Raw genomic sequence first — 26,644 nt, forward strand, 5'->3', positions numbered from 1 at the left:
CCGTACTGGAGGGGCACGGTGAGGAGGGGGAAGACATGAGGGACAAAAGCAGGGAGACGTGATCAGATGGAAGTCTGAGCTGGACTGGAGGGACAGAGCCCAGTGGGAGGGCTGTGGGGGGGGGGCCCCCACCGGGGGGGGGGGCGGGGGGGGGGGGACTGGGGACAGAGGACTTGGCTTCCTGAGGTTGGATGTTGTAATCCTGGTGCACAAACTTTTGGCTTCAGTCCCTCCTGTTGCTTGTGGTATTTCTCTGTCCCTTCACTTCCCAGTACACTGGTGTGCGAGAGCGCGCGCGCGCGCGCGCACACACACACACACACACACACACACACACACACACACAGCTGCTTTCTGTCTGGGAGTCCCAGGACAACAACTCGGATGGGATTCTGAGCTGGGAGGGACAGGAGGAGCAAAGGTGGAGGCTGGTTCCCCTCTCAGGTCCCGGCTGTGTGGGCTTCCCCATCACTGTCCCGGGCACCGGAGGCATGGAGCTGAGCTGACCACGGGAGCTGAGCTTGGGACCGAGGTGAGCAGGAAGTGGAGGACGGGCTGTGTCTTTGCAGTCCCTTAGAGGGTGCCTGAGAGGGGCTGGAGGGGTGAGTCCTGGGAGGCAAGGTTTTGTAGGATTGTGTGTGTCTGTGGTACAAAAGACTGGGGCTAAAGGTAAGTCTGATGTTGGGGCATCTTAGGACCAGGGGCATCACCCCAGCTCCCCCAAGCCACCCACAGCTTCTAAGTTGCTCAGGGACGAGCCCGGGAAAGACCCAAGACCCGCGGTGGGGGGCTGGCCCTAGGGAGTAGGTGAAGGAGGGGTGATCACCTGACTGAGGGAAGGAGGGGAAACAGACAGAGCCCAGGGAGACGGGAAGGAAGAGCAGACGGGACAAACCTTGGGTATCCCTGAAGATCCATGACCTGCAATTAGCCATGCAGATGAGGGGTTCCTGCCCTCCCCCACGGGTCAAGCAGGGCAATCAGGGAGCCAAGCGTCTCCCAGAAGGAGGAAGCTGCCCCAGCTCAGGCTGTGCGGAGGCATGAGCATGCTTGTGCCAGAGAAGGGCAACAAAGGAGCAGTGGGGAGGTGCGGGCGGCCAGCAGCCTAACCTGGCAGCCCCCAGGCTGTGAGGGACTAGCCGGAGTCAGGTTTTGGTGCCGTGCACACAGGTATGTGTGTGCAAAGGGACGTGACAGGAATGGCACCAGTGTGTGTACAGAAATGGGAACTGGTATGTGGGTGTGGGCTGAAGCAGGGCCTGGGGCATCCTGTGCCTCCTGTGCCCCCTGCACCCCCCACCCTGGGTCCAGCGCTGGGCCGTTCCTGTGCTGGACTGGGAGGGTGACGGGCCCGAGCTGGGATCCCAGCGGCACGGGAGGGGAGCGGCATTTCTCCACCTGTCTGCTCCTCTGCTAGGCCCTGACCAGACCTCCTCCTCCTAGACCCATGCCCAGCTCCTGAAAACGGTTAATTTTGGACTTGCTAGCCTCTTGAAGATTTTCTTGGTGGGCAGCACTGAGCCCAGTGTGGATGCAGGTGTCTTTGCTTCTGGAGGGCACTGACGTGTGGTGCACTCCAATGCATGACCCCGTATCCTGCTCCAGCTTGGCAGAGGTGGGAAGGGGGTGCTAGGGGCTGGAGAGGTGGCAGAGCTGGGACAGGGGAGATCTCGGGAAGGGGGAGATCTCTGGAAGTCATCTTGATTGTGGATAACACGGTTTATTCCTCACGAGTGGGCTAGGGGTAGAAGGGCACAGTGGGGACTGGGTAAGGAGAGTAGGGGGGCATGTTGTCCTGTTGGCTTTGAAAAGTAACCCCCACAGGAGAGCTCTGTACAGCCTGTGTTTATGTCTGACCTCCACCTCGACATTTCTTCCCTGAGTCTAACTTGAATCCCACTTGCTGCACTGAAGGCCTGTTTCCTCTTGATTTACCATGGCTCAGGGCCAGCTTTCCTTTCCACATGCTCTTGCTTTCATTCTGCCATTCCGGTTTTTCACTCTAACCCATAAATTATGATCTTTCCAGTAACCTTTAAAAAAATATGTTGCACCAGTATCAGCTCATCAGTGTGTGTTCTCTTCTTGTCTTCCCCATCCCAATACAACCCCGACCCTGCACCCCAACTGGACTCTGAGATTTGCTTCCCCGCCCTGCACTCGCCTCTGGTCTTCCCTTAGCTCACTCCTTGGCCCCACCAGGTCTCTCTTCCTTCCACTGTTGAGGACAGCTTGGCCCTGACATAGCTGCTTCTGGTCTGAGAACAGGAAGGCTTTTCTCCCGCCCACCTCCTTGGAGACCTTTGTGCTTGGGCTCCCTCTGAGCTGAGCTACACTATGGCTTGGCAAGCGAAGGCAAAAAATCTCTCCTTGTCTTTTATGGATCTTATTTGTATCCCCCACCCTCCCAGCACCCCTGTTGAATGGCTCATTCTCTCTTCCAGGGAGACTTAAAGCCCAGAGAGGACGTGTGAGTTGCCTAAGTTCACACAGCAAGTTAGAGACTCCACTCCATCACTTATTGTATTGGTAAGTTCATTCAAAAATAGTTTTACTGAACACCTGCAAGGTGTCAAGTCCTGTTCCTTCATCTCTCTGAGCTTCATTTCCTCAATGATAAAATAGACTTAATAGTAATACCTGCTTTAAAGATTTTAATGAGGATGAAATTTAATAACGCATATGAAGAAGTACAGGTTTTTGGCACAACAATTAGTCAAATGTTAACTTTTATTAATATTATTATTGCCTGGGTCTGGACTAGACCTTAGGATTCCTGCCTGGTGTTTTTTCCGTTAATGTTTTTGAATTCATTCGTTCATCCATTCATTGGTCTGATAACGATTCCGGGGCCACTCCTCAGGGTGCCCGAGCCCCAATTCTGTAGCAACTTCTACAGTTGGTCAGGTAGCACCATAGCACCAACTCTTTCCCCCAGGGCCAAACTGCCCTGTTCTTCCAACCTGACACTCTGGTTCTCAAAGCCTCCCCCACTCCCAGGGTCTGATGGTCTCCTCTGAACCTGGAAGCCTTCTCCTCTCCCTTCCTTCCCTCTTCCTCCCTTACATCGGGGGCTGAAGACCTCTGATTTCCACTAGGCTCCTCTCTCTTCATCTTTCTTCCTGGGCTGAGCTTTCAGTGGAAACCTCTGAGTAGGTCCCAATACCAGAATCTAACCCCGACAGGCTTTCCCATTCCTGGGATAACCTGTCCTCCAAGTCACCTTCAAAAATTTCCATAACCTCAAATGGCTCCTGCCACGCCTTTCTAACTGACTTGGGCTTGGGCTGCTGCCTGGGTTAAAAGGACCAACGAATAAACACAGACACTTGGTAAAAAGAATCCCTTGTGTTTCTCTAGAGCCTTGGAGGGGCATGGAGCACTTGGTAGCTTAGGGTCACTTTGATTTCCCCAGCGCCCCCCGGAGGTGAGGGGCACTGGGTGGGTGCTTCCCTCTGGGGCGGGAGCACCTCCTCCTGGCAGCTCCTCGGGAGCCAAGGTGGAGGTGGCTTCAGGGTGGCTGTGTGTGGGGGATGGGGGGGAAGGCAAACAAGGACTCCAGGTACAACACCGCAGTGCCCCAGTTTATCTCCTGGAGGTTGACAAATGGACAGTGACAGGGACAGAGTAGACCAAGAGAGTCCACGTCATTTCTCTGGCAGTCCAGGGAGCTTTGGGCTCTTTAGGAGAGCAGGGAGTCAGGAAGGACAGTGACCTGCTGTCATGCTCAGCCACGTCTGGGTCTCCCTTGAGGAGACCACCACCCCAGTGAGAATCGCTCTGGGATCGACCGCCAGGACCCCTTGCTTGTTCTCAGGGCAGAGGTACAACGGAGAAGGAAGAAGAATCAGGTTTCCCTCGAAGGCCTATACTTGGTCCTGGCACCAATCCCAGGTCTCATCTGGCCTTGTTCAGAGGCCCCACCTTCTCCTTCCCTCCCAATCAGACGCCCAGAGCTAGCTGGCTCCCATGTTTACCCTGAGTTGATCGATTGCTTGGCATAGGAATGAGCACACAACCAGCTAGCGGAGGACCGTGCAGTCACCTGGGCCACACCTGCCCTTTGACCTCCTGTCACCCCTGGCAAGCTTTGATCCCTTTTGCCTTGGAGGCCGGAGGCTGGGCGGGTGCCACTCACCTGACACTGTGGAGCTGGGCGGACAGGCAAGCAGGGACGGTGGCTGGCTGTAAATATCAGAAGGGACTCGCAATGAAAGACCCCAAGCCTTTTCCTCCCAGTCTACTCCTGTACGGTTGTAGGCAAGCCACTTCATTGGTCAAGGCCTGGATGTCCCCCTCTGCAAAATGGGCAAATGAAGATTGGCTCCCTATTTGTTCTCCAAGTCTTGAGAGCAAAGTGTAACTTTCAGTGTAAAAGTCATGGAGAGTTTGGGAAGAATATCAACAGCCCAACGATATTAAACCATATTCCAACAATGGGAAACATTACTGCAATAGTCCAACAATAATCAAAGCCTAGGAGGGAGAAAACAGGGGTGGAGGGCACGCTTCGGGGTGGTACGGCTCACCCCTTCTTGTCACACCAGGCTCACCATCTCCCGGCTCTGCAGCCTCCCAGTCCATCACGTCGCCATGGACAGAAAAGTGGCAGTCCCCGAGGACGGGCCTCCTGTGGTCTCCTGGCTCCCTGAGGAGGGAGAGAAGTTGGACCGGGAAGGCAAGGGCCAGGTGAAGGACCGGGGCCAATGGACCAACAAGATGGAGTTTGTGCTGTCAGTGGCCGGGGAGATCATTGGGCTGGGGAATGTCTGGAGGTTTCCCTATCTCTGCTACAAAAATGGAGGTGGTGAGTTCACTTTGAGGTAGGCGTGGTGGGGAGAGCTGTGCCTTGACCGCAGGCAGGGCCTACCTGGGCATCTCCTGCCTGGGGATGTGGTAAAATGGAAGGAGGCTGGCATAGAGTCAGAGAGCCCAGGGGTTCTCAGGGTCCTCCTCTGTGAAATAGGGATGATGCCTCCCAGGGCCACAGTGAAGGGTAACGGAGGCAATGGGTAGGACCAAAGAATCTGAGTGTGTAACCAGATAGGATAATACTAGCCTTTCATGATTCTGTGCAATGCCGGTTGCTGATAGGAGTCATTCATTCAGCCAGTATTACTATGGGCCTCTCCTGGGCTAGGCATTGTTCTAGATACAGCACAGAACACATTCTGTGTGTCATATATATTCTAGCGCGTGGTGGCAGATTACAGACAAAGAAGTAAAATGCATGGGATGTTGATGGTGAGGAGTGGAATGGTGGGAAGCCAAGCAGGGACGAGGGGTAGGGAATGCTGAGTCGTTGGCGATGTGCGGGACCGGGGGAAGGGCTGGAAAGGTGAAGTAAGGTGCCCAGGAAAGCTTGCGTTGAGGAGGTGACATTTGCGCCAAGACTTGAAGGAGGTAAAAGAGTGAGTCTTACAGATGGAGATCGGGTGAAGACCATTCCAAACGGAGGGGAAAACAAGTGCAAAGTCCTGGGGTGAAAGTGCACCTGGCCTGTTTGAAGAACAGTGGGGCAATGACAGATGTGGAGAAGAGAAGAGATCAGAGAGGTCACAGGGCTCACATCTTGTAGGCTCTGCTCTGCGATGGGAACGGTTGAAGAATTTGAGCAGAGAAATATGACCTTGTCTCTGATTTTTTTTTTAATTTAAGAAACATAATTTTATTATTTTTCAGCACTGGTAGTAAAAATGAGCAGGGATATGGTGGGAAAGGGCCAGATTAATCTTTTTACGTGCACAATTAAAGGCTTTTAGTATATTCATAGAATTGTGTAACCATCCCCACAACTGACTTTAGAACATTTTCATCATTCCAGAAGGAGGGCCTGAAGCCATTAGCAGTCACTCTCTTGCTGCCAGCCCTTGGCAGCCACTAATCTATTTCTGTGGCTATGGGTTTACCTATTTGGAATTTCCATACAAATGGAAGTATTCATTTATATGAATTTATTTGTGACTAGACAGATTCATCTTTGCCTTTTGAAAATACCTTTATTCTTCTTGTGGAAATTGTACACATTTATTTTGAAATCTGAAATATTCCAGAAAGGTAAAAAGAAGAAACATTCCTATTTAAAGATAATTATTGTTTAGAAAACCCTTATAGGGACGCCTGGGTGGCTTAGTCGGTTAAGCGTCTGCCTTTGGCTCAGGTCATGATCCCAGGGTCCTGGGATTGAGCCCCATGTTGGGCTCTCTGCTCAGTGGGGAGCCTGCTTCTCCCTCTGCCTGCGGCTCCCCCTCCTTGTGCTTTCTCTCTTTCCCTCCCTCCCTCTCTCTCCCTCTCTCTAATAAGTAAATAAGATCGTTTAAAAAAATAGAAAACCCTTATAACACTATTCATATTTAATTTTTAAAAAAGATTATTTATTTTGGAGATGGGGGGAGCAGCCGAGGGGGGGGGAGAATCTCAAGCAGACTCCCCGCTGAGCGCAGAGCCTGACATGGGGCTCAGATCCCATGACCAGGGGATCATGACCTGAGCCAAAATCAAGAGTCAGATGCTTAACCGACTGAGCCCCCCAGGTGCCCCCATATGTACTTTGACAGGTATTTACTGAGCATCTACCAGGTATCTTGTTTTGTGTTTCCAACCTTATAGTATTATTACCAACTACTTGAACGAATGGCTCCAAGAAATAGAAATGGGTTTTCCTGGCAGGTGAGGGCTATGGGGCGAGGCTGGGAAGTGGGGGGTGAATTCTGGCCGGAGATTAGGGGAGGCAGGGAGAAGTGGTAGGGGCACTGACTTGTTTCTTTGTCCCAGGCCAGTTTCACGGACACGCAGGGCGTTCGTGCTCGAGCTGAAGATGATCCAGGCTGAGCACTCATTTCACAGAGCGCCCAGAATCCCCTTGGGATGTTTAGCGACTTGCCCAAGATTATAGCAGTGGTTGGGAGCTGCGGGCCCTGGGCGCCTGGTTCACTGGCTTGCACATCACTTGCCCTGCCATCTGAAAAGGAGGGAGAAGGAGGGTCCAGGGGACAAGTTTTCGGGTTCAGGTGCCCACACTTCCTTGTCCTGCCTGGTGACTGCACTGTGGCCGTGGCCTCGGTCCTGGCTGTGGGGCAGCATGGGGATGCAAGCGCCTAGGACTGTGTGCAGGGACACGGCGCTGAGCCTGGGCTGTCTGTGAAGAGGCAGTGCCGGCAGAGTCTGTGTTCTCGTGTTAGCTCTGTCTCAACCTAAGTACCGGGGAGGACACCCACCCTGCCACCCCTCTATCCTGTCTCCCTCATCCACCCCCACATGAGGGGTGGAGCAAGGTCAGGACGGCTGAGAAGGTTCTGGAAATCTCAGGTCACTGGTCTTTGGGGGTCCAGGAAAGTAGGAATGTAGGTTTCCTTGTTTCAGTTAACTTAATAATAGATCTGTGTGGGAACATGACTTCACTGACTAACTCAAATGTCACCTTTTTGCTTTAGGCTAGAATTGTACTAACTCACTATGATAATAGGGTTTATCTTGAGCTGACCGTAACTCCTTAGTTAGCAGTTAGGATGTGAGGGCGATCTGGCTGCGACATCTGTCACCCCGTTGATTGCCAGGGTTGATGCGGCTGATCTGGCTGGCTAGGCAGGTGTCCCCTTCCTCCCTCACCACTCCACGGGCGCCCCGCCCGAAGCTGTGCGCTTGGTCCAAGAGGACGACCTTCCCTGATAGGGGAGGACCATTCCTCGGTCAAGCGTATACAGTAGCTGCGCTCCCCTGCTAGGACCCCCAAACAAGCTCTCCAGGTCCATTTGTAGGAGAACGTAGGGTAGTCAAGCTTCCGAGACTCCAGACACATCCAAATGAGGTGCTGCAGGTGGCAGTCTGCCTTGCTTTAAAAAAAATAAATAAATAAGAAAAAAAGCAGTTAAATATAGTGTTTACTGATATATTAATTAATTCATAATGAATTAATAATTAGTTAACCAACAGTTCTGTAGAGAAAAATCTTTCAAGAGGGATGAAAAAAATAGTGTTATTGGTGTAATAATATCTTTGGTTACAAAAAAACCCCAGGGAGTCGCTAAACTAGATCATCCTCAAAAAATGGCTCACCCCAAAAGAGAATTTTATGAATTCTGAGTTTCCAGATTGCTAGTGGTTCCGGAGTGAGTGCTTGGCAGAGCTAATAAGGCATACCTTAGAACAAAGGGAGAGAGACTATAAATGTGTCCCAAGGCACCCTGTCCTCACAGATCCCTGGGGGGCCTCATCCGGCTGCCCTTGCCCAGAGCATGGGCAGATGCCAAGAGAACTGTGGGCCAGGTCAATCTCCCCGAGTGAGGATTCTCAGCCGTTCACGGGAGGGGAGGATGTTTGCAGTGATAGTATGTTGAAAACCCAGGGAGAAAGCCAAGAACGGACGCCTGTAGGCGCTCCAGGACCAACCTCCTCCCACTGCCTGCTGTGGCCCGGGGCCTAGCACTGACCTTCCAGGCCTGACTCAGCCTGAGGGTGGCCCAGCTCCAGGCCTCCTGAGCTCTCGCCCGTGTCTGTGGGGCAGAAGTCTATGTGCCAAGGATAGGGCTGAGGCCGTCCCCTTCAGGAGAGGTAAGGACTTGGCACAGCCAGCAGGAAGGGGCCCATGGGTCATATGCCGCCACAGACTTCCCATAACGCGCCCTCTGGGTGAGCCCCTCAGCCTCACCCCTGTAACCACCTAAGCCGCGTAAACCGGAGTCAGTGGTGTTACTCAGGATGGGCAGGCAAAGCTGGGGTTAAAAAGGACTTCAGGACTTGGAGAATTACCAGCTACTGTGGCTCCGGAGGGCCCAGAAGACTCACAGATCCTTCTCCTTCACTCTTAACATATTGCTACTGGCAGTGCAGATGGGTAGGAGAGGCCAGGAGGGCGATTCGGAAATGCATGTCAAAGTCCTTAAAAAACTGTTCAAGCCCCAAGGGTGGAAGCAACCCAAATGTCCATCAGTGGACAAATGCATAAACAAAATGTGATATATACACATGAGGGAATATTATTCAGCCTGAAAACAGCATGCATAAACCTTGAGGACATGAAGCTAAGTGACATAAGCCAGACACCAAAATCATAAGTACTGTGTGATTCCTCTTATATGGGGTGTCTAGAAAAACAATTCATAGACAAAAAGTAGAATGGTGGTTACCAGGGGCCGGGGAGAGGCGGGGAATAGGGAGTTAGTGTTTAATGGCTACGGAGTTTCAGATTTGGACGGCTGAGAAGGTTCTGGAAATCGATGGTGGTGATGGTTGGATAACAGTATGAAGGTACTTAAGGCCACTGAACCTTACACTTAAAAATGGTTAAAAAGTAAAATTTATGTTATATACATTTTACCACACAAAAAAAATGTACATACCCTCTGACCTACCAATTTGCCCACTGGAAATTTCTACGAAGAAGACAGTTAGCTAAGTGCACAAGGATGTGGACACAGGATCGCAGTGGGGTTTCTAATGAAACAACCAAAGATACCTGGCCAGTGGAGGTATCGATGAAATAAACTAGGGTACATGCTTATGGTGGAATATGATACGGCCATTAAAATGATGCCTTCTATATTTATTGATATAATACGTTCATGATAGGTTTTTAAATGGTAGTCAAGGAATATATAGTAGGTTCTTATTTTTGCCCAAAAAAGAGAAATATATATATATATGTGTGTATGTATGTGTGTGTGTGTGTGTTTATAAGAAAATTGGAAGGCTGTACAATGTTTTTTTTCCTTTTCCCCCTTTGTACTTTCTATTTTTCCTACAAAGTAATGTGGATTACTTGGGTAAGAGCACAGACTCAGGATCGGACCACTTGGTGTGATGCCTTACTCTCTTCATCTGTAAAATGGGAATAACAGTGGTATCTGCCCCATGAGAGGTGGTTCTGTGAGGATTCTGATGTTGGTGGAGCATTTAGAAGAATGCCTTATACACAGTAAGCACAACATAAGGGCTAAGTGTTATTTTGGTGCAGTAAACAATAATCTGTTTACCCATGGGTACACTTCTGAGGTGAGGTATACGTCTTAGTGACTGAAGTGGGCACCGGCGACTTAGCATTGTCTTTAAGTTCCCTACTTTGCTGGATGCTTTTTCGGCCTGGCCTCCTGTGGGGGCCTATAGGTCAGTGCCTAATCACATAACTGCTGAAAAACGTACCCGAGAAATGGCCTTCTCTGCTGGGACCCCAGTTTGGATCAGAGCCTGGTGGAGGGAAAAAACCATCTGAAAATTATTAGAGGAAAAATAATTTTTCCAAGGTGTTTTGTTTGTTTTTCTCTAAAATGTAACACACTTGATAATTTAATAAGCATATCAAATTATACAGAACACATGTTTTGGTTCCAAAAATAATAAATGGACTAAGTTTGTAAAGCACACTGAGAAAATAAATAGTGCATCTATTAGGATTTCCACCCAAATGTTCACTCCTCTTTCTTCAAAGGTCTTTCCTATCCTGAGTGGGGTTCAGACTGGAAAATTTCTGCCCGTCCCTGTTCGCAGACAGGAGGAAGCCGATGTGGGCCCCTGGGAGGGTGGGGAGGGAGACTAAGGATGCCGAGCAGTGGGACGCTGGCCTCCCAGATGGGTCGAGGACTCAGCCCCTGCCCCCTCTTGTTCCACAGGAGCCTTCTTCATCCCCTACTTCATCTTCTTCTTCACTTGTGGCATCCCGGTGTTCTTCTTGGAGGTGGCGCTGGGCCAGTACACCAGCCAAGGCAGCGTGACAGCCTGGAGGAAGATCTGTCCCCTTCTCCAGGGTGAGTGTTCCCCTGTGCCCTCCTACCAGGGTCACCAAGCGCCTCCATCCCTCCATCGCTCCTCCCCTTTCCTTCCCTGCCCCCACCTTCTTATTCATCTACTCTCATCCTGTGCGAAGTGCTGTGGGGGACACAGGAAGGGTTGTCAGACTTTGGCGGGCCCAAAGCTTATAGATCCTGGGGAGGAAGGCACTCCTCAAGAAAGACAATATAAAATCACCAGTGCAAAATTAGATGCAGAGCTTGGAAGGAGTTCTTGCAAGTGAGGAATCCTGGAGCTTCATCTTCATCAGCTTCCTGGAAAGCTGTTCTGTGTATATGGCGCGGCCCCAGACGTGCCGCCGAGGTACATAACCATAGGGATGATGATGATGATGGCTAACATCCCCTGAGCCCTGCTACGTGTTAGGGCTCAGGTAAGCACTTTACGTGCATTTCCTCATTGGATCCTCCAGTAACAACTCGCTTAGTTATTTGTAGATGAGAAAATGAGATCCTTTACTGAGGATTTGAACCCAGGTCTCCCTGAGCTGAAAATTCATGCTTTTTCTCATGTTAGGAATTAGGTTAGGGATTAGGTTAGGGACAGCTCCTGTTCTCTCTATGGACTTGCTGGCACTAATGTGAGCGGCTTGGGGTGTCCTTCCCCCACCCCATCTTTAGCTGATTGGGCCAGTCCCCTTGGGGGGGGGTTCCCCAACCCTTGTCTCTGAGAGGTTCCTTGCCTATGGGAAATGAGGAGAGGACTCTTTCCCTCACGTCAGTCTCTGAGGCAGCCCCAGGGACTAGGCTATCTGGGTTACAGCCCAGCTTAGTAGGTGGGGAAACCCTGGCTCCTGAGCAGACTGGGAACCTGACCACTGATTGGGGGTTTGGTTGCGGGGACCAGGCTCGTCTGGTACTGATTCCTCTTGGGGCACCCATGGGACCCCTGGAGGAGCAGCAGTGAGGGGCTGGGGAGGGGCGAAGCTTGGCCCACATACGTTTCTACTCAGGAGTGCCGAATCCTGCTGGACGACTGTGGCCTTAGCCAGAGCAGTGTTCTGCTCTGGAGCCCAGCAGTCGCCTAATGTCCCACGCAGTTGGGCTCTATCCCTAGGACCAAGCGAGCTCCTGGGTGGCAAAAGGTAGGGCTGGCCTCTCTGGAACGCATCTACTAACTCTCTAAGGGGGTCACCACAGATAGGGTGAGCAAACCAAGCATTGGAGGGGAGTCGGGGGGGAGGGATTCCTGCTCCTTCCCTCTTGGCCAAGTTGAAGAGACAGAGACTCCAAGGCCTGGAGTCTCAGGGTGTGTGCACCGATGTTGGTGGGAGGGTCCAGGCTGCCTGCTACCTGCCCTCCACCGGCCTGAAGGCACCCACCCCACAGTTCACCCTTCCAGCACACGGAGGCCCCACCCTGTGCTCACCCACCCTCCCTCCCTCCCTCCTCAATTTACACACAGGCACAAGTTTCCTCCCCAGAGATCATCCCTTTCCTCAGAGATGGGGCACCCCCTCCCCCCAGCCTGGCTCCCTGCCTTCCTCCCGGGTCCGGTCGGGTGTTTACAGGCGGTGGGAGCACAGCGCGTTCCGGCAGCGAGTGGCCGCACAGTGGCCGCTTGTTTGGGTGTATGGGTGTCTGTGTGTGCGCGCTCCGAACAGCCCGGCCGCCCGGGTCCCCGGGGACCCTCCGCGCCATCAGCAGCCCCGGCCACCGCTCCTCCCGAGGCCCCAGCCCACGGTCGCTTTAGGGCGCCCCCGCCCCCCACGCCTGCATGCTTTGCAGAGACCCAAACGCAGGAAAACACGGGGGTGGGGGGTGCGGTGCCCTGGTCGAGTTGGCCAGGCCCGCGGGAACAGACAATCAGGGTGGGCTCCCCCGGCCAAGGGCTGGTTTTGTGGACAGTCTGCATTGATTTTCCGACCTGCCTCGGGGCTGTGCTTCGTGAAGTCATCCTGGAGCCCGGGCTTCCCGGGCCACGGGCGCCTCCCCAGGACGCGGGGCGGCTGGGACCTGGGACAGGGTGCGGCGCCCACTCCTCCTCCCGCTTTCACACCTTGGGACTAACGGCCGCCCTGGCAACGTGCTACTTTTAAAATGACTGTGGAAGAGATCCCACGTTTGCAGGAACAGGCGGGCTGGGGAGGGGGGAGGCGAGGGGTGGGGGGACTGCGCCTGCCCTTGCTCCCTCCCAGCCCCACCGCCAGCCTCCACACTGCTCCCCCGCGTCGGACCTGGGCGCACAGGTCCCGCCTCGGCTGACACTCTTGCCCCTTGCTGGGCGGTGAGCTGGCATTTTAAGACCAACTCAGGCTCCAGGGCTCTTGACAACCAGTGACCTCTTCTCCTTTTTTTTTTCTTTGCTGGTTTCTTTTGGTTTTTGCTCTTATCCTGAGACTGATTCTTACCAAGATTTCCCTACTTACTCCTTTGTTCTTCCTGCCCTTTTTCATTTTACAAGTAATGTGTGATTGTCATAGAAAAACTAGAGAATGCAGATGGACAAAAGGAAAAAAAAAAACTTTAACAAGTGAACCAAAATCCTATCACCTCAAGAACCACAGGTAGCTTTTGGATGACAATCCTTTCAGAGTTTATCTCCTAAAAAAAAAAAAGATGTCAAGTAAATTATGCATAATGAGAAAAAATAAAAAAATAAAAAAGAAGATATACATTCAAATATATATATTGCAAAACGAAGAATGCAAACCGTGGTGTTCTGTAACCTGTGTTTCTTAGAAAAATGTGCTGTCTGAGGCTTCTTGGGCCAATAAAGAAATCCTGGTGGTTGTCTTCGGGTAGCACCCAATCCCCTTCTAGCCGCGGCGGGAGGCTTCCGTGTGGCTCTGCTGGGCTAACTTGATCTCTTGGGTTCTCCTTGTTGCTACCCTGTGCCTCCCCTCCCCCCGTAGGCATTGGTCTGGCTTCTGTGGTCATCGAGTCTTATCTGAACATCTACTACATCATCATTCTCGCCTGGGCCCTCTTCTACCTGTTCAGCTCCTTCACCTCTGAGCTGCCCTGGACGACCTGTACCAATAGCTGGAACACAGGTATCCATGGTTTCGGCCCCTGAGCTGGGGCCTCTCCCTGGGGGCAGGGCCAGGCGGCAACCCTTGCCTCAGAGCTGGGCTGTGCAGGCTCTGGTGCCGTCCTGCTGGCTGACCCTTCTGTGGGAATCTGGACTAGCCACCAGGAGAACCGAAAACCCCACCCGACTGAATGTTTTGTGCCACTGTGAGGGGTTATCATCACTCACTCCGTGCCGGGTGCTAGACATAGAAGGCTGAGCATAAGCCCCGTGGCCCAGTGCTCTGTGAGCGTGTGGTCTACTGGTAGAAAGGGACAAATTAATCAAATAATTAGAAATTGCGATGGGTGAATGAAACTGCCGAAATGGTACCACAGTGGGAAGAAAATTGCTGGCTGAGGGCTGAAGACTGAGGAGGAGCCCACCATGTGAACAGCAGGCTGTCTGGGGGGAAGAGCAGGCATGAGGACACAGTCCATTTGTGTGTTGAGTGGAGAGAGTGGGCCAGTTCTGGGGGCGGAGGGATCTGAGCTCTGTGTCAGAGGTTGGGTGGCGGGGTGGCCAGAGAAACTGCCAGATTCACTAGAACAAGAGCAGTAGGAGGAACATGGGGAAAGGGGGCTGGTCCCATGAACTGCCTGGCTGGTCAACTCCTGGAAAATGGGGGCTCCACAGGAAGCTCTTGGGACTGGGAATGATGGGGACTGCCAGGCTGTAAGGTCAGAGGGTCAGGGGGGACGAGGGTGAAAGGGCATCTCTCCCCATCTGGTCCCTAGCTGATGCACAGCCCCCCTTGTCCCCAACAGAGCATTGCATGGACTTTTTGAACCGCTCGGGAGCCCGAACAGTGACCCCCTCTGAGAACTTCACCTCACCTGTCATGGAATTCTGGGAGTAGGTGCTGGGCTTGGATGCCACGTGCCAGGGGCCACAAGCAGGAAATTTGGATGTCTGAGGTCTGGGACTTGGAGTGCGAGTTTAAGCCTTTCTGTGCACGCTCTCCAGTGCTTACCCACCTCCCCCTGGCACATCACTGGGACCTGGGTGAACACTCACAACTACCCATACTTGTCCACTGACACACTCCCAATGACCCCGAGTCCACCTGTGTCCAGCCAGACTCACACATTGACCCATGTCGACTTGCATCCTTGCACCCATCCACACCCCCAGGCACCTACCTACATACACCTTCACACCTACCCACATGTGTGCTGTGTTCACTGGTGCATGGCAAATGGGCAAATGGTCTGCCCCAGCTCAGGAGAGCAGATGGTACACATCACTCCCCAGCTCCGTGTTCAATGATGTTATGTTAGTAGCTTGAAATTGGCCAAAGTGAGCGTATTGGTACTGCAGAAATTGGCAAACCCTATATTCACACCTCTGCCATTCCACATGACTATGCCCTTACATCTGCCCATGTCCACACGTGTCCACCTTCATTCTTACAAAGGTCTGCCTGTACCCTCATGCTTACCCAAAACCCACACATATTTACCAACACCCACATGTGTCTACCCTACACCCTTATACGCATATGCCCTCATGTCACCCCGAACTCACACATCCACCAACACTTACGCACACCAATTTCCACCACTCCCTGCATTCTTTAGATACTAAAACATATTCAGTCCCCCTGTTTGATACCCATGTACTTGTGCATCAACCTGCCTATGTAAGTATCTACTCTCCATCTGCTCATCCATACATTACTTACCACCCTCACTCTCTCTCTCTTTCTCTATCTCTCTCTGTACAACAGAGAAAGCTGGATGGTTAGAAAGACAAAGATACCTATGGGATTACGTGATTTGGTCTTCTAACGGCAGGGGCATACAGACCACAGGTGGGAACATGGCATAGCCATGGGGGGCTGCAGTGGGATGCAGAGGGGAAGTCTGCAACATGAGATCTGTGGGGTCAGCTCTAAGAATCAAGAGACTTGAAGACAAACGTCAAGTTGTCCCCTTTTGTCTTTCACCTGGTTATTTTTTTCTTTTTCCATCCTCAGGAGACGTGTTTTGGGCATCACCTCAGGCATCCATGATCTGGGGGCCCTGCGCTGGGAGCTGGCCCTGTGCCTCCTGCTGGCATGGGTCATCTGCTACTTCTGCATCTGGAAGGGGGTCAAGACCACAGGCAAGGTGAGGTGTTCTGGCTCCTGGTAAGCTCTCTGTGGCCCCCAGAAGCCATGGGGACACTCACAGTGTCCCTCTGGAGAACTGAAAGAGTAGTGTAAGGGAGAGGCAAGGTGAGAATAGGGGAACAGTAGGAAGAGTTTAGCTCAGTACAAGGAAAGACTTTCTCTTTCAATATGACTGTAAAAGACCTGTTTACATAAGTAACATACAGATCAAAATAAGAAACACGGAAGTCCTCCTAATCACTGTACCAGCCAGCATGGTGGCCATTTGGATCTAGTAATCCCCGTTAATGTTTTGATATTGCCTTCTAGTTTCCTTTATAGGTGTGTTTGTGTGTCTCTGGATCTATTATGTGTGTACATGACACAATTAGGATCATACACTTTTACGACTCGCTTTTTGTAGCATGTGGTATGAATCAGCAAACAGAACTGTCTTTGAAGTGGTGAGTTTCCAATCATCAAAAGGGTTCAAGCCAAGATCGGACAACAGTGGCTTATTGTACGTGTAGAGAGTTCAGATTTGAGCCATTATTTCCAACCCAGGGAATCTGAGGTTGATGCTTCATGCTTTTCAAAGCCAGGAATAGACAAGATACTGACTGCTCTGATTACCCAGTTCTGGGGGCAGCCTTCCCCTTCCCGGGATTGTTGTAATAATAATAAAACCAGTAATAGTGATAATAACACAGATATTGCCGTCACCTCCGGTAAGGAGCTGAGCTTGCTCAGGGAGCAGAGTGGACCCCTCAGGCAGTCTCCATATCCCAGAGCTCAGGCCACTGCTGCCCCTCCAGACTTAAGCCTGGAAAAGTACAGTTTAAGGTTTGCCACAGGTCACTGTGTGGATCTGTTCCCCCTCTGTCACCAGGACCCGCCTTCACCAGGGGGCAAAGGGAGAACAGCCAGGATGAGGGATTTCGGGAGACCAGATTCTGGATTTTAAAATAGTCCTCGAAATGTTATGGCTGGAAGCTTGTGCCCCTCCCCGTTGCCCTGCGGACGTGTATCTCATACTCCACCTGCCTCGAAGCCCGAGACCCGCTAGAATGTGTAAAGGAAGGTGTGGAGAGTTGCAGGTGCTCAGCCCCTCTTGGCGTCTCTAAGGAGGTGTCTGACGCTGAGCTGGGTGTCACTCTTGCTGCCTGAGGAGGGCTGACGGGAGGACGGCCATAGGCTCCCTGGCACCTCCTGGCGGCTGTGTCCACAGCAGGAGTGACCTGAGCCTGTTTCCCTCCAGGTTGTTTATTTCACAGCCACATTTCCCTACCTGATGCTGATCATCCTCCTGATCCGAGGCATCACCCTTCCCGGAGCCTATGAGGGCATCATCTATTACCTGAAGCCCGATTTGCTTCGCCTCAAGGATCCCCAGGTAGGAGCTGTGCTGGGGACCAGTTCCCCGCTGTCTCCCACCCCAAACCACAGCTGTACTTTTGAAAATCTCTGGTTGCTTTTCTCTTGGTTTAAAGGCAATATATCAGGTGCCTGGGTGGCTCAGTCATTAAGCCTCTGCCTTTGGCTCAGGTCATGATCCCAGGGTCCTGGGACTGAGTCCCGCATTGGGCTCCCGGCTCTGCAGGGAGCCTGCTTCTCCTTCCTCGGCTGCTCCCCCTGTTTGTGCTCTCTCTCTGTCAAATAAATAAAATCTTTAAAAAATAAGAAAAAAATAAAGGCAATGTATCCCCACTGGAGAACAATTAGGTAAAGATCTCTTGTAATTGGCTATATCTCTATGAGCATTCTAGTAGATTTCCTTCCAACTCTTTTTTTCTTTTTCTTTTTTTTTTTAAAGATTTTTTTTTTTTTTTTTAGAGAGAGAGAATGAGAGATAGAGAGCACGAGAGGGATGAGGGTCAGAGGGAGAAGCAGACTCCCTGCTGAGCAGGGAGCCCGATATGGGACTTGATCCCCGCTGGACTCCAGGATCATGACCTGAGCCGAAGGCAGTCGCTTAACCAACTGAGCCACGCAGGTGCCCCAACTCTTTTTTTCTAGTTCGTGTGTGTCTGTGTTTTAACATAGTTGAGATAATTATATAGAGATGTATCTTTTTTCATTTAAATTATATTGTAAGCATTTTCCATGTTATTAAATTCATTTGTAAATGTCATTTTAAACACTTGCATATACTATGTTCTCCATCTATCATCCATTCAGTCACTCATTCACCCAAAATGTACTGAGGACCGGTTAAGGGCCAGGTAGTGCTCTAAGGATGGAGTGGGCAGTGTGCACAATAGACCAGGTCCTCTGAGCACTCACACGCGGGGCAGGTGTCATCAGTCTGCTCTTATTCTTGGACATTCAGGTCAGGCACTTTTTTTTTTATGATCTTATATATAGCTGCAATGGACACTGTGTTTAAATCTTGGACCACATCTCTGATTATTTCCTGACAGTAGTCAGACTTGGAATCACTGAGTCCAAGAATATGTGCGTTTAAGTGTCTTGAAATGTACTGGCTTTAGAGAAATATAGACTTTCTCCACCAGTATTGGAAGGTACCCTTTTTTTCACCAGGGCCCATGAGAGATTCCATAATAATTCATTTTAACCCTTGATCTTCAATAATTTGAGAGATCAAAATAGTATCATTTTGGGGTGCCTGGGTGGCTCAGGTGTTAAGCGTCTGCCTTCGGCTCGGGTCGTGGTCCCAGGGTCCTGGGATCGAGCCCCGTGTTGGACTCCCTGCTCAGTGGGAGGCCTGCTTCTCCCTCTCCCTCTCCCTCTGCTTGTGTTCCTTCTCTCACTGTGTCTCTCTCTGTCAAATAAATAAAATCTTAAAAAAAATAGTATCATTTTGTTGTTTTAATTAATTTATTTTTTTTTACTACTGTGAGGTGGGACATTTCCACACAGATTTACTGTGCACTTTTATTTCCTCCTCTAGGACTTGTCTGAGCACATTCTTTGCTCCACGCCCCCCCCTTCCCCAAGGAGTCCTAGGTTTTTTTCTTTATATTCTAATGAAGTGGCTCTTGGCCCCAGTCTTGGCTGCCTGAGGCCCTCAGTGCTTTGGAGTGAGCCCCGTGCTTTCAGTTCTGCCCTGCCTTATCTGGGCACCGCCCCTCCACCCAAGAAATCCAAGTATGTGGGGTCTCCTGAGTGCCCCCAGAGCCACATTTAAATGGGCCTGCCTGTGAAGTGACATGTGAGTGCAGGGTGGCGAGTGAGTGACTCCTGGGGGCACACCTGGGGGCCAGTGGGGTCTGAGGGGTGATGGCCAGGTGCCCCCCCCGCCCCCTGCCACTTTCTTGGGGTCTCATATAGGTGTGGATGGACGCGGGCACCCAGATCTTCTTCTCCTTTGCCATCTGCCAGGGGTGCCTGACCGCCCTGGGCAGCTACAACAAGTACCACAACAACTGCTACAGGTGATCGGAGGGGTGGGGTGCTGGGGACCCTGGGGTGGGGGGCTGGTCTTCCTGGAGTGTCGCCAGGGAATCTAAGCTTCAGTTCCCAGACTGAATTTCTTTCTCCCCTCCTTTTCTCCCTCCCTCCCTACCTTCCAATGATCCTTGATCTTGGTCCCTCCCCCATTCTCTCTTCCATCCCACTCCTCCCGTGTCTTTCACTTCCCTTTTCCCTCCCTGCTCCCCACTGACTGACTTTGGATCTCTCCTCCCCTGAGGGATTTCTTCCTCTTTTTTCCCTCGGCTCCTCTGCCTCCCCGCCCCCCACAGGGACTGCATCGCCCTATGCTTCCTCAACAGTGCCACCAGCTTTGCGGCCGGGTTCGTGGTCTTCTCCATCCTGGGCTTCATGGCCCAAGAGCAGGGGGTGCCCATCTCCGAAGTGGCCGAGTCCGGTAGGTACCACTTCGCTCTCTGGACCCTGAGGGGAGAACACAGATCCCTCCACCAAGGTCCCAGGCAGGAGTCCCAGGAGCTGGCTGATGGGAAAATTTTTAGCCTCTGGGGACCCTGCTTGGCACAGAAGAGGGCCTCCTGAACCATGGGGGGTGGGGAGGGAGCGGGACTGAGGGTGGGTGGGCAGACCCACAGCTGCAAGCATGAATGGATGCACAAACCAGCTTCCCAGAACCAGACAAGCCAAGTGATGAATGAAACTACCCTCCCCTCTTGCACCACTCCTCCACACACACACTCACACTCTCTCACGCACACACTCATGCACACTCACACAGTGCCTTGGGAGAAGGCTCTTCCCTGAGGGCAGTGAGAGCAGGAGGGAACTCTGCTGACCACGCCTTGTGCCTGGCAGGTCCTGGTCTGGCCTTCATCGCCTTCCCCAAGGCTGTGACAATGATGCCCTTGTCCCAGCTGTGGTCCTGTCTTTTCTTCATCATGCTCATCTTCCTAGGGTTGGATAGCCAGGTTTGTCACCCCGCCCACCCCACCGCACCCCTCCCTGCCCTGGCGACCCTCTTGCCAGCTTCTGCGTTTCTGGCCATTACTTCCCTCCATCTCCTTTCCCACTGACCATACATTCCAGATCCCCCTCCACTTTCTGGGGCTTGTCCTTGTAGTTGGTTGGGTGACCCCTGGTCTCAAGACCAACCTATTCTGTGGGGGGGGCCACCTGCCTTTTCCCCCCAGGCCTGACCCTTCCCCATACATGGACGCCCCCCTCCCAGATGGCCCTCCAGCCTCCTTCCAGCCATTCAGCTCAAGCTGCCCAGCCCCGCCCCCCAGCCTTGGGGAAAGAACATGTCTCCCCCTCCAGCCCCCATGCTGGAACCCTCTGTTGTAGAGATGTGGCTGGGGCGGGGCTGGCCACCGCACGTCTGCCCTTGAGCACCCCGCCCCCATGCTCCTGTGCGTCAGCATGGGTGAGTGGGGTGAGAGGGGGCCAGGGCAAGGGGCAAGCTGCACCTCTCACCCCAACTCCCCTCCTGCCCGCAGTTTGTCTGTGTGGAGTGCCTGGTGACAGCCTCCGTGGACATGTTCCCCAGTCAGCTCCGGAAGAGTGGGCGGCGAGAGCTCCTCATCCTGGCCATTGCGGTCGTGTGCTATCTGTTGGGGCTCTTCCTGGTTACGGAGGTGAGCAGAGGTGTGAGCCCCCCCGCCCCCCCGCCCAGGGGAGGGAGCCAGGGGGCACACCTTCCTCATTGGCTCCTTGGCGGTGTTGACACCGGCTCTGCCCTCGTCACAGTAAGGTTGTAGGGACCACACAGTAGAAACTTACCTGTGTTCAGTTAGCTCTTTTGGTGTCAGGTGACAGAAACCAAATGCTAGCCAGCTTGAGTGGAAAAGGGAGTTTTTGGGGGGCCAGGAAACTGAAAAGTCTAGAGATAATTGGTTTCAGGTATGGTTGGATCCAGCTGCTCTCCTGACATGGTCAGGAATGCCATTCTCAGCCAGATTGCCCTCCTGATAGTAAAGAATGCTGGTACAGCTTCAGGCTGACCTGCTGCCACCCCCACCACCAGTCCCCAAGGAAAGAGAGGGACCGTCTCCCAAGAACACGGTGAGTGTCCAGCACTGGCTCTGCTTTGGGCCTGGAGCAGGCTGAGGAGCACACTCAGAGTGAGGTGGTGCCAGGTTCTACGAGATGGGATGCTGGGCAGAAAAAACAGTGTATGTCAGAAGTTGTCCTGAGGTCAAATGAGGGGCCTGGGGGCAGGGGTAGGCAAGGCCAACTCCCTTTAGTTGCAAGGAGTGACTTCCCATGGGCTGGGCAGGATGGGGGCCCAGCTGGGTGTTTGCACTCTCACTGCAGAGTGGGTCCCCTGCGCGCCCTGGCCAAGGCCCTGCCTAGCTCCACTGACTTCTCCGCAGGGCGGGATGTATATCTTCCAGCTGTTTGATTATTACGCTTCCAGTGGCATATGCCTACTCTTCCTGGCCGTGTTTGAAGTGCTCTGCATCAGCTGGGTGTACGGTAAGTGGAGGGAAGAGAGGGACGGGGAGCCTCTGGGCTCCCCCCTCCCCAGAAGGCCATGATCTGCCCAGGAGGAGAGATCGGCTGTGCCGGCCCTCTGGTTTCTATAGGTCTTTGTATTGCTGCCCTGGGACGTTCATCCATTGCTGGGAACCCAGGCATTTCTCATTATGGCAGATAGAGCTCCGGTAAGGTAGTTTCTACAAAACTGATTTCCTGCAATAGTGAGAGGAATTAGAAACAACAGGGAACAGTTTTCTTGATACAGAAGCTGCTGGAAGCCCTTCGCCAGTGGGAATCCTAGCCAGAAGAGAGATTTAGGGCCACTTCGTCTGAGCATCCCCATATCCCCACATTCCCTTTCTAGGTTATCACCCAGACTTTGCTTGAATACTTCCCTGAACAGGAAACTCATTCCCCTATTTCTGAGGTAGCTTTTCTCCTTTTGGCTGTTATGCATTCCTTTCTTCTGCTGAAGTGAATTCTGCCTTCCTTTGACTTCCACCACCAGCCCCCCTCAGTGCTGGGGTGACTCGCCAGTGGTGCTGAGTGTTAGAACGTTCCTGCCTGATGACAGTAGGGGGGGGGATCCTTTATGCATTGAGTCGATGTACTGCTAATGCCAAGCAACGTGCTGACGTGTGGCATACATAATCTTGCAGCTCACACAGCAGCCCTTTGCAGGGGGAGGCGAGGCTCAGAGAGGTAGGTCTCTTGCCTGAGCTCACACAGCTAGTATGTGGCGGAGGCATCGTCATACCCCAGGACCCTCGGGCTCCACTGCACCAGGTTGGGGGAATGCATTGCCAATGTAACAAGGCTTGGGGCAGAGAGGGTAGGTGGGTGCCATGTAGTGGGCATGAGTAGGAAAGCAACGAGTAGGAAGGTTTTTATTTTGCTACCCTAAGCCTTCCTGTCTGGTGTCCTCCTTCTCCCTGGACATGTCTCCTCTCTTCTCACCTCAAGCATCTGATGTCTTTCTGATTTTCCTCTGCTTCTTCTCAGAACTTGTTCCCAAAGAGGATCTGATAAACTCCATCAGAGTGAGTTCTAAAGAGCTGAGGAACCGTAATAGTTTACACCCTCCCAGCAGTATCTGGTTGTTAGCTGGGGGAGAAATTTGGAAGTCAAAGGAATGACTCCCTAATGGGGGCATTTCATGCACACCGGTGATCAGTGGGAAGTTATTTCTTTGCTGAGGAAGGGCCCGAGAGGCCCTCCAAGGGTCTTTCCCAATGGATCGGTGGCTCTCTCCTCCTTAGAGGACTGGCTGGGCCTGGATCTGGAGCAAACAAGGACAGTAAACAAAACGAGTCAGTGTTTCTCCGAACACAGATCAAGCCTTTTGCCACGCTTTCCTGAGAACGCAGAGTGGTTCCTCCAGAGTCTAGACTGTTGTTCCCTTCCCAGTGGCTTTCTGGCCCTGTGTGAGTTTAGTGTATTAAGCTGGTACAGTGGGACCCTTGCTGTTTTTGCTGTTTTGACTTGAAACCGAATTCCTCTCTGCAGCATAGATAAATGAGCATTTGCATAGCCATTGTGCCATTTGAGGCCCACATCCTCCTCTGTGGTTAGGATTCAGGGTCTTCATCCCTAGACAAGGGGACGAAGGATTGCACCAGGAGGTTGGGTGACTCTCTCGAGGGCTCCCAGCTTTTTGGTGGCAGCCCCTTCTCCCTCCTCACTCCCTGCCTTGTGGCTGGGGTGCCAGGGACCCATCTCATTCACGTGCCCTGATCCAGTTTCCCCTCACAGGGTGGGGGGAAGAGGGCAAAGCCAGGTAAGTCCTCCCCAAATACCCACAAGCTGCCTCCTTCCTCCTGTTCTCACACTTTTCTCCCACCGCACCTGGGCAGGGGCAGATCGTTTCTATGACAACGTTGAGGACATGATTGGCTATAGGCCATGGCCCTTGGTGAAGATCTCCTGGCTCTTTCTGACCCCTGGACTTTGCCTGGTACGTGCCCACCCAGCTACCCTCCTGCCTCCAGAAGACCCGGGGACAGGGAGCAGGATGCCTGAGTTCTGGGGCTGCTTCCCCGCCTATCCAGTTACCTGGGGCGGCTGGTCCCCTTCCCTTTCTAGGTTGGTTCTCCTGCCCTTCCTTTCGGGGGCTGTCTCCTTCCCCTGCCTCATTCCAGTTCCTCTTCCATTCCTTTCTCTCAGCACCTCCATCTGTTGCCCGACTTCCCAGTTAGTGGTCTCTTTCTGTCTGCCTGCGAGGGCTCCTCCACCTTCCTTCCTTTTTTCAGAGCTCCTCCTGTCTCAGTCCTTGGGAGAGGGGGGGGGGGGGGGGGGGGACATGCCTTGGCCCAGGGCTTGTAATGGCTTTTACTAGTCTACCTCAGTGATGCACTACAGTGCATTAACTTGTCCTCTGTCCCTGGATATTGAAGCAGGTGAAGAGAGGATTTCAAGGGCTCTCCGTCTCATCTGTGTCCACCTCTCCCTCCTTCCAGGCCACCTTCCTCTTTTCCCTGAGCAAGTACACACCTCTCAAATACAACAACATCTACGTGTACCCTCCCTGGGGCTACTCCATCGGCTGGTTCTTGGCTCTCTCTTCCATGGTCTGTGTCCCACTCTTAATCATCATCAGCCTTCTGAAGACCCAGGGTTCCTTCAAGAAGGTAGGGGCCGGGGCAAGTGATGCATGAAAGGGGGTTGCTGAGAGAGGTTGTAGGCAGGACACCATGGGTGGAGCCCAGCTCTGAGTGTGGGGCAACGCTTCGGTCTTATGGAATCTTTGAAGACCGGTCCAATGGCTTCATTTTCAGAAATGTTAAAAAGTCCCGGAGTCCTAGACCTTCAGAATCTGACCTCCAGCAGATCATGTGGGCAGGTTGACCAAGGGTAAACTGTCAGAGGCTTAAGGAGGAAACTGAGTCCCCAAAAGAAAGGCACCCAGACACAGAGATTTAGAGAGCACAAATTCTTCGCTCCCAGGAAACTAATAACCAGCTCTTACAGTTCATTTCATACACAGGCTCCTGGCTTCTTTTCTTATCTTAATTCTGGGGAACCACATGCAAAGTCTCCCTGTTTAGAATCTAAGACATGCATTCCTGGAAGGGGGTAGAGCATGTCCCACAAAGACATTATACTTGTCAAAATCTAACAGGCCTATAAGTTACCGAAAAACCCAACCTGCAATAAGCAAATAGGCTTATTTTCTTTCTACATCGAGAAGGACCAGAGATGGATGCTGTTGGCATTTGGTTCAGCTGCTTAAAGAGGTCACTAGGGACCAAACTCTTCCTATATTTCTGCACCTTTGTCTGAGCATGTCTTCGTCATCATGCTCACCACCTCATGGTCACAATAGGGTTGTCATGATTCCAGTCATCACATCTGCATTCAAGGCAAGAAGGAGGGGGAGGAGATGGTACCAACACCAGTAATAATAGTAGTACTACTACTCATATAATAGGGACTTATTGATCACATTATAATAGTAATAGTAAGAAGAACAAAAATAAGCACTTATTGATCAACTTACCTTTGCCAGGCATTGTTCTCTGAGCTGTGTACTGTTATCATCCTCGATGTACAGAGAGGGCACAGAGGGGTTAAATGGGTTGCCTACGATTGCGCAGGTAGTTAGTAAGAGAGCAAGGATGGGAACCTGGCCAGTTCCTGGTCCTAGTCACCATGGTGTTGTCTCTTCTCTCTTCTCAAAATATTTATTCCCGTATTCACTCAGATTCTACTGACCACCCCCATGTGCCTGGCTCTGACCTGGGCCCTGGGGATACACACAGGACAGAACATCTGTGCCTTTCTCACCAGTAGTACCCGTTCGTTCCCTCTTGTCTCCACAGCGCCTGCGACAGCTCACCACCCCTGACCCCAGCCTGCCACAGCCCAAGCAACATCTGGATGGTGGTACCAGCCAGGACGGCAGGCCTTCCCCAGCAAGGGAGGGGCTGGTAGTTGGGGAGAAGGAGACCCACTTGTAGGATGTGGCCAGCAGCCAGGTGGCTATGGAGCCAGGAACCTCTGTCAGGGCCACTACGGTGGACAGCCTTCGCCTCTGTCTCTTACCGCTGTCTGGCTGGGAACCTCTGTGATGTCCGTGGGTGCCCCCAGCCAGAGGCCAGGCCGCTCTCTTCTCAGCTGGGGCAGCTCCTTCTGGTGGGCAAGGGGTGGTCCCGCTGCAACACGCCATCCTGTTGGAACACACCTTCTTATTTATAAAGGAGGGTGGTCTTCTTTGAGTCCACCATCTGATTCTAACACATTACGCTGTATGGGAGCTCCCACTGTAGGGATGTTCCAGCTTCCTGTATTTGTGCGTTGGGAGGGTAACGCTGACGGGAATACGCATCACACTTTGACTCAGAGAGCCCGATGGAACAACGTGTTGGAAGTGACAACTGAACACGCCATATTGGATTCTGACATTCCATTAGAGGGGGTCCTTCCCTAGGCTTGGTGTTCTGGAGTCCATGGGGAAGGAACTAGAGAACAAAAAGCCTTCACAAGCCATCATGGTCTTGAGTTTTCCTGGAGGCCTCTCAAGGTGTCCCTGGTTCCACACTCTTCCTGCAATATGTGTCCTCAACTCACGGAGCATTGGAATGGAAGGAACTTAGAGACAATCCTTAGACTGTTCTTTGCTTTCCTGTGCCTGAGGCAGACATTGCTAATTGATTACAAAGTCTTTCCCACTTCACAGTCCTTCCAAATACAGTGCTCCAGGAAGCTCCATTTGCCACCCTGCTTTTGTCCTGCCTCCTGACTTCATGGGTGAGGAAACCGAGGACCAAAGAAAAAGTGACTTTTTCACGTTCACATAGCTATGCCTAAAACCTGGCTTCTTTTTTTCAGGCCAGGGTTCTTCCCATGAAACCCTCCTGCCTTAGTTAACAAGCATGTATGGATTGCCTGCTA

General features: G+C 52.2%; 1 protein-coding gene across 4 annotated transcripts; it reads left to right on the forward strand.

Moving 5' to 3' along the window:
- On the forward strand, window positions 1-26,644 carry LOC112808724 (sodium- and chloride-dependent betaine transporter). Of its 4 annotated transcripts, none has more exons than XM_073886940.1 (16): window positions 1-18; window positions 2,445-2,529; window positions 4,548-4,807; window positions 10,605-10,739; window positions 13,637-13,777; window positions 14,562-14,649; window positions 15,773-15,905; window positions 17,145-17,279; window positions 19,178-19,281; window positions 19,591-19,715; window positions 20,132-20,244; window positions 20,773-20,910; window positions 21,649-21,751; window positions 23,608-23,708; window positions 24,211-24,381; window positions 25,573-26,644. In XM_073886940.1, exons 3-16 carry the CDS (start codon window positions 4,594-4,596, stop codon window positions 25,708-25,710), a joined length of 1,839 nt encoding a protein of 612 aa, XP_073743041.1. In that variant the 5' UTR covers window positions 1-18; window positions 2,445-2,529; window positions 4,548-4,593; the 3' UTR covers window positions 25,711-26,644. The 4 variants fall into 4 exon arrangements, with proteins under 4 accessions (XP_073743041.1, XP_025707769.1, XP_073743042.1 ...); XM_025851984.2 differs by lacking the exon at window positions 1-18 and adding an exon at window positions 340-532; XM_073886941.1 differs by lacking the exon at window positions 1-18 and adding an exon at window positions 340-532 and having other exon boundaries at window positions 4,572-4,807.

The sequence above is a fragment of the Callorhinus ursinus genome, unplaced genomic scaffold (genome assembly GCF_003265705.2).
Source record: "Callorhinus ursinus isolate GAN/ISIS: 27379988/994484 unplaced genomic scaffold, GSC_fseal_2.0 scaffold74, whole genome shotgun sequence".
Taxonomy (NCBI): Eukaryota; Metazoa; Chordata; class Mammalia; order Carnivora; family Otariidae; genus Callorhinus; species Callorhinus ursinus.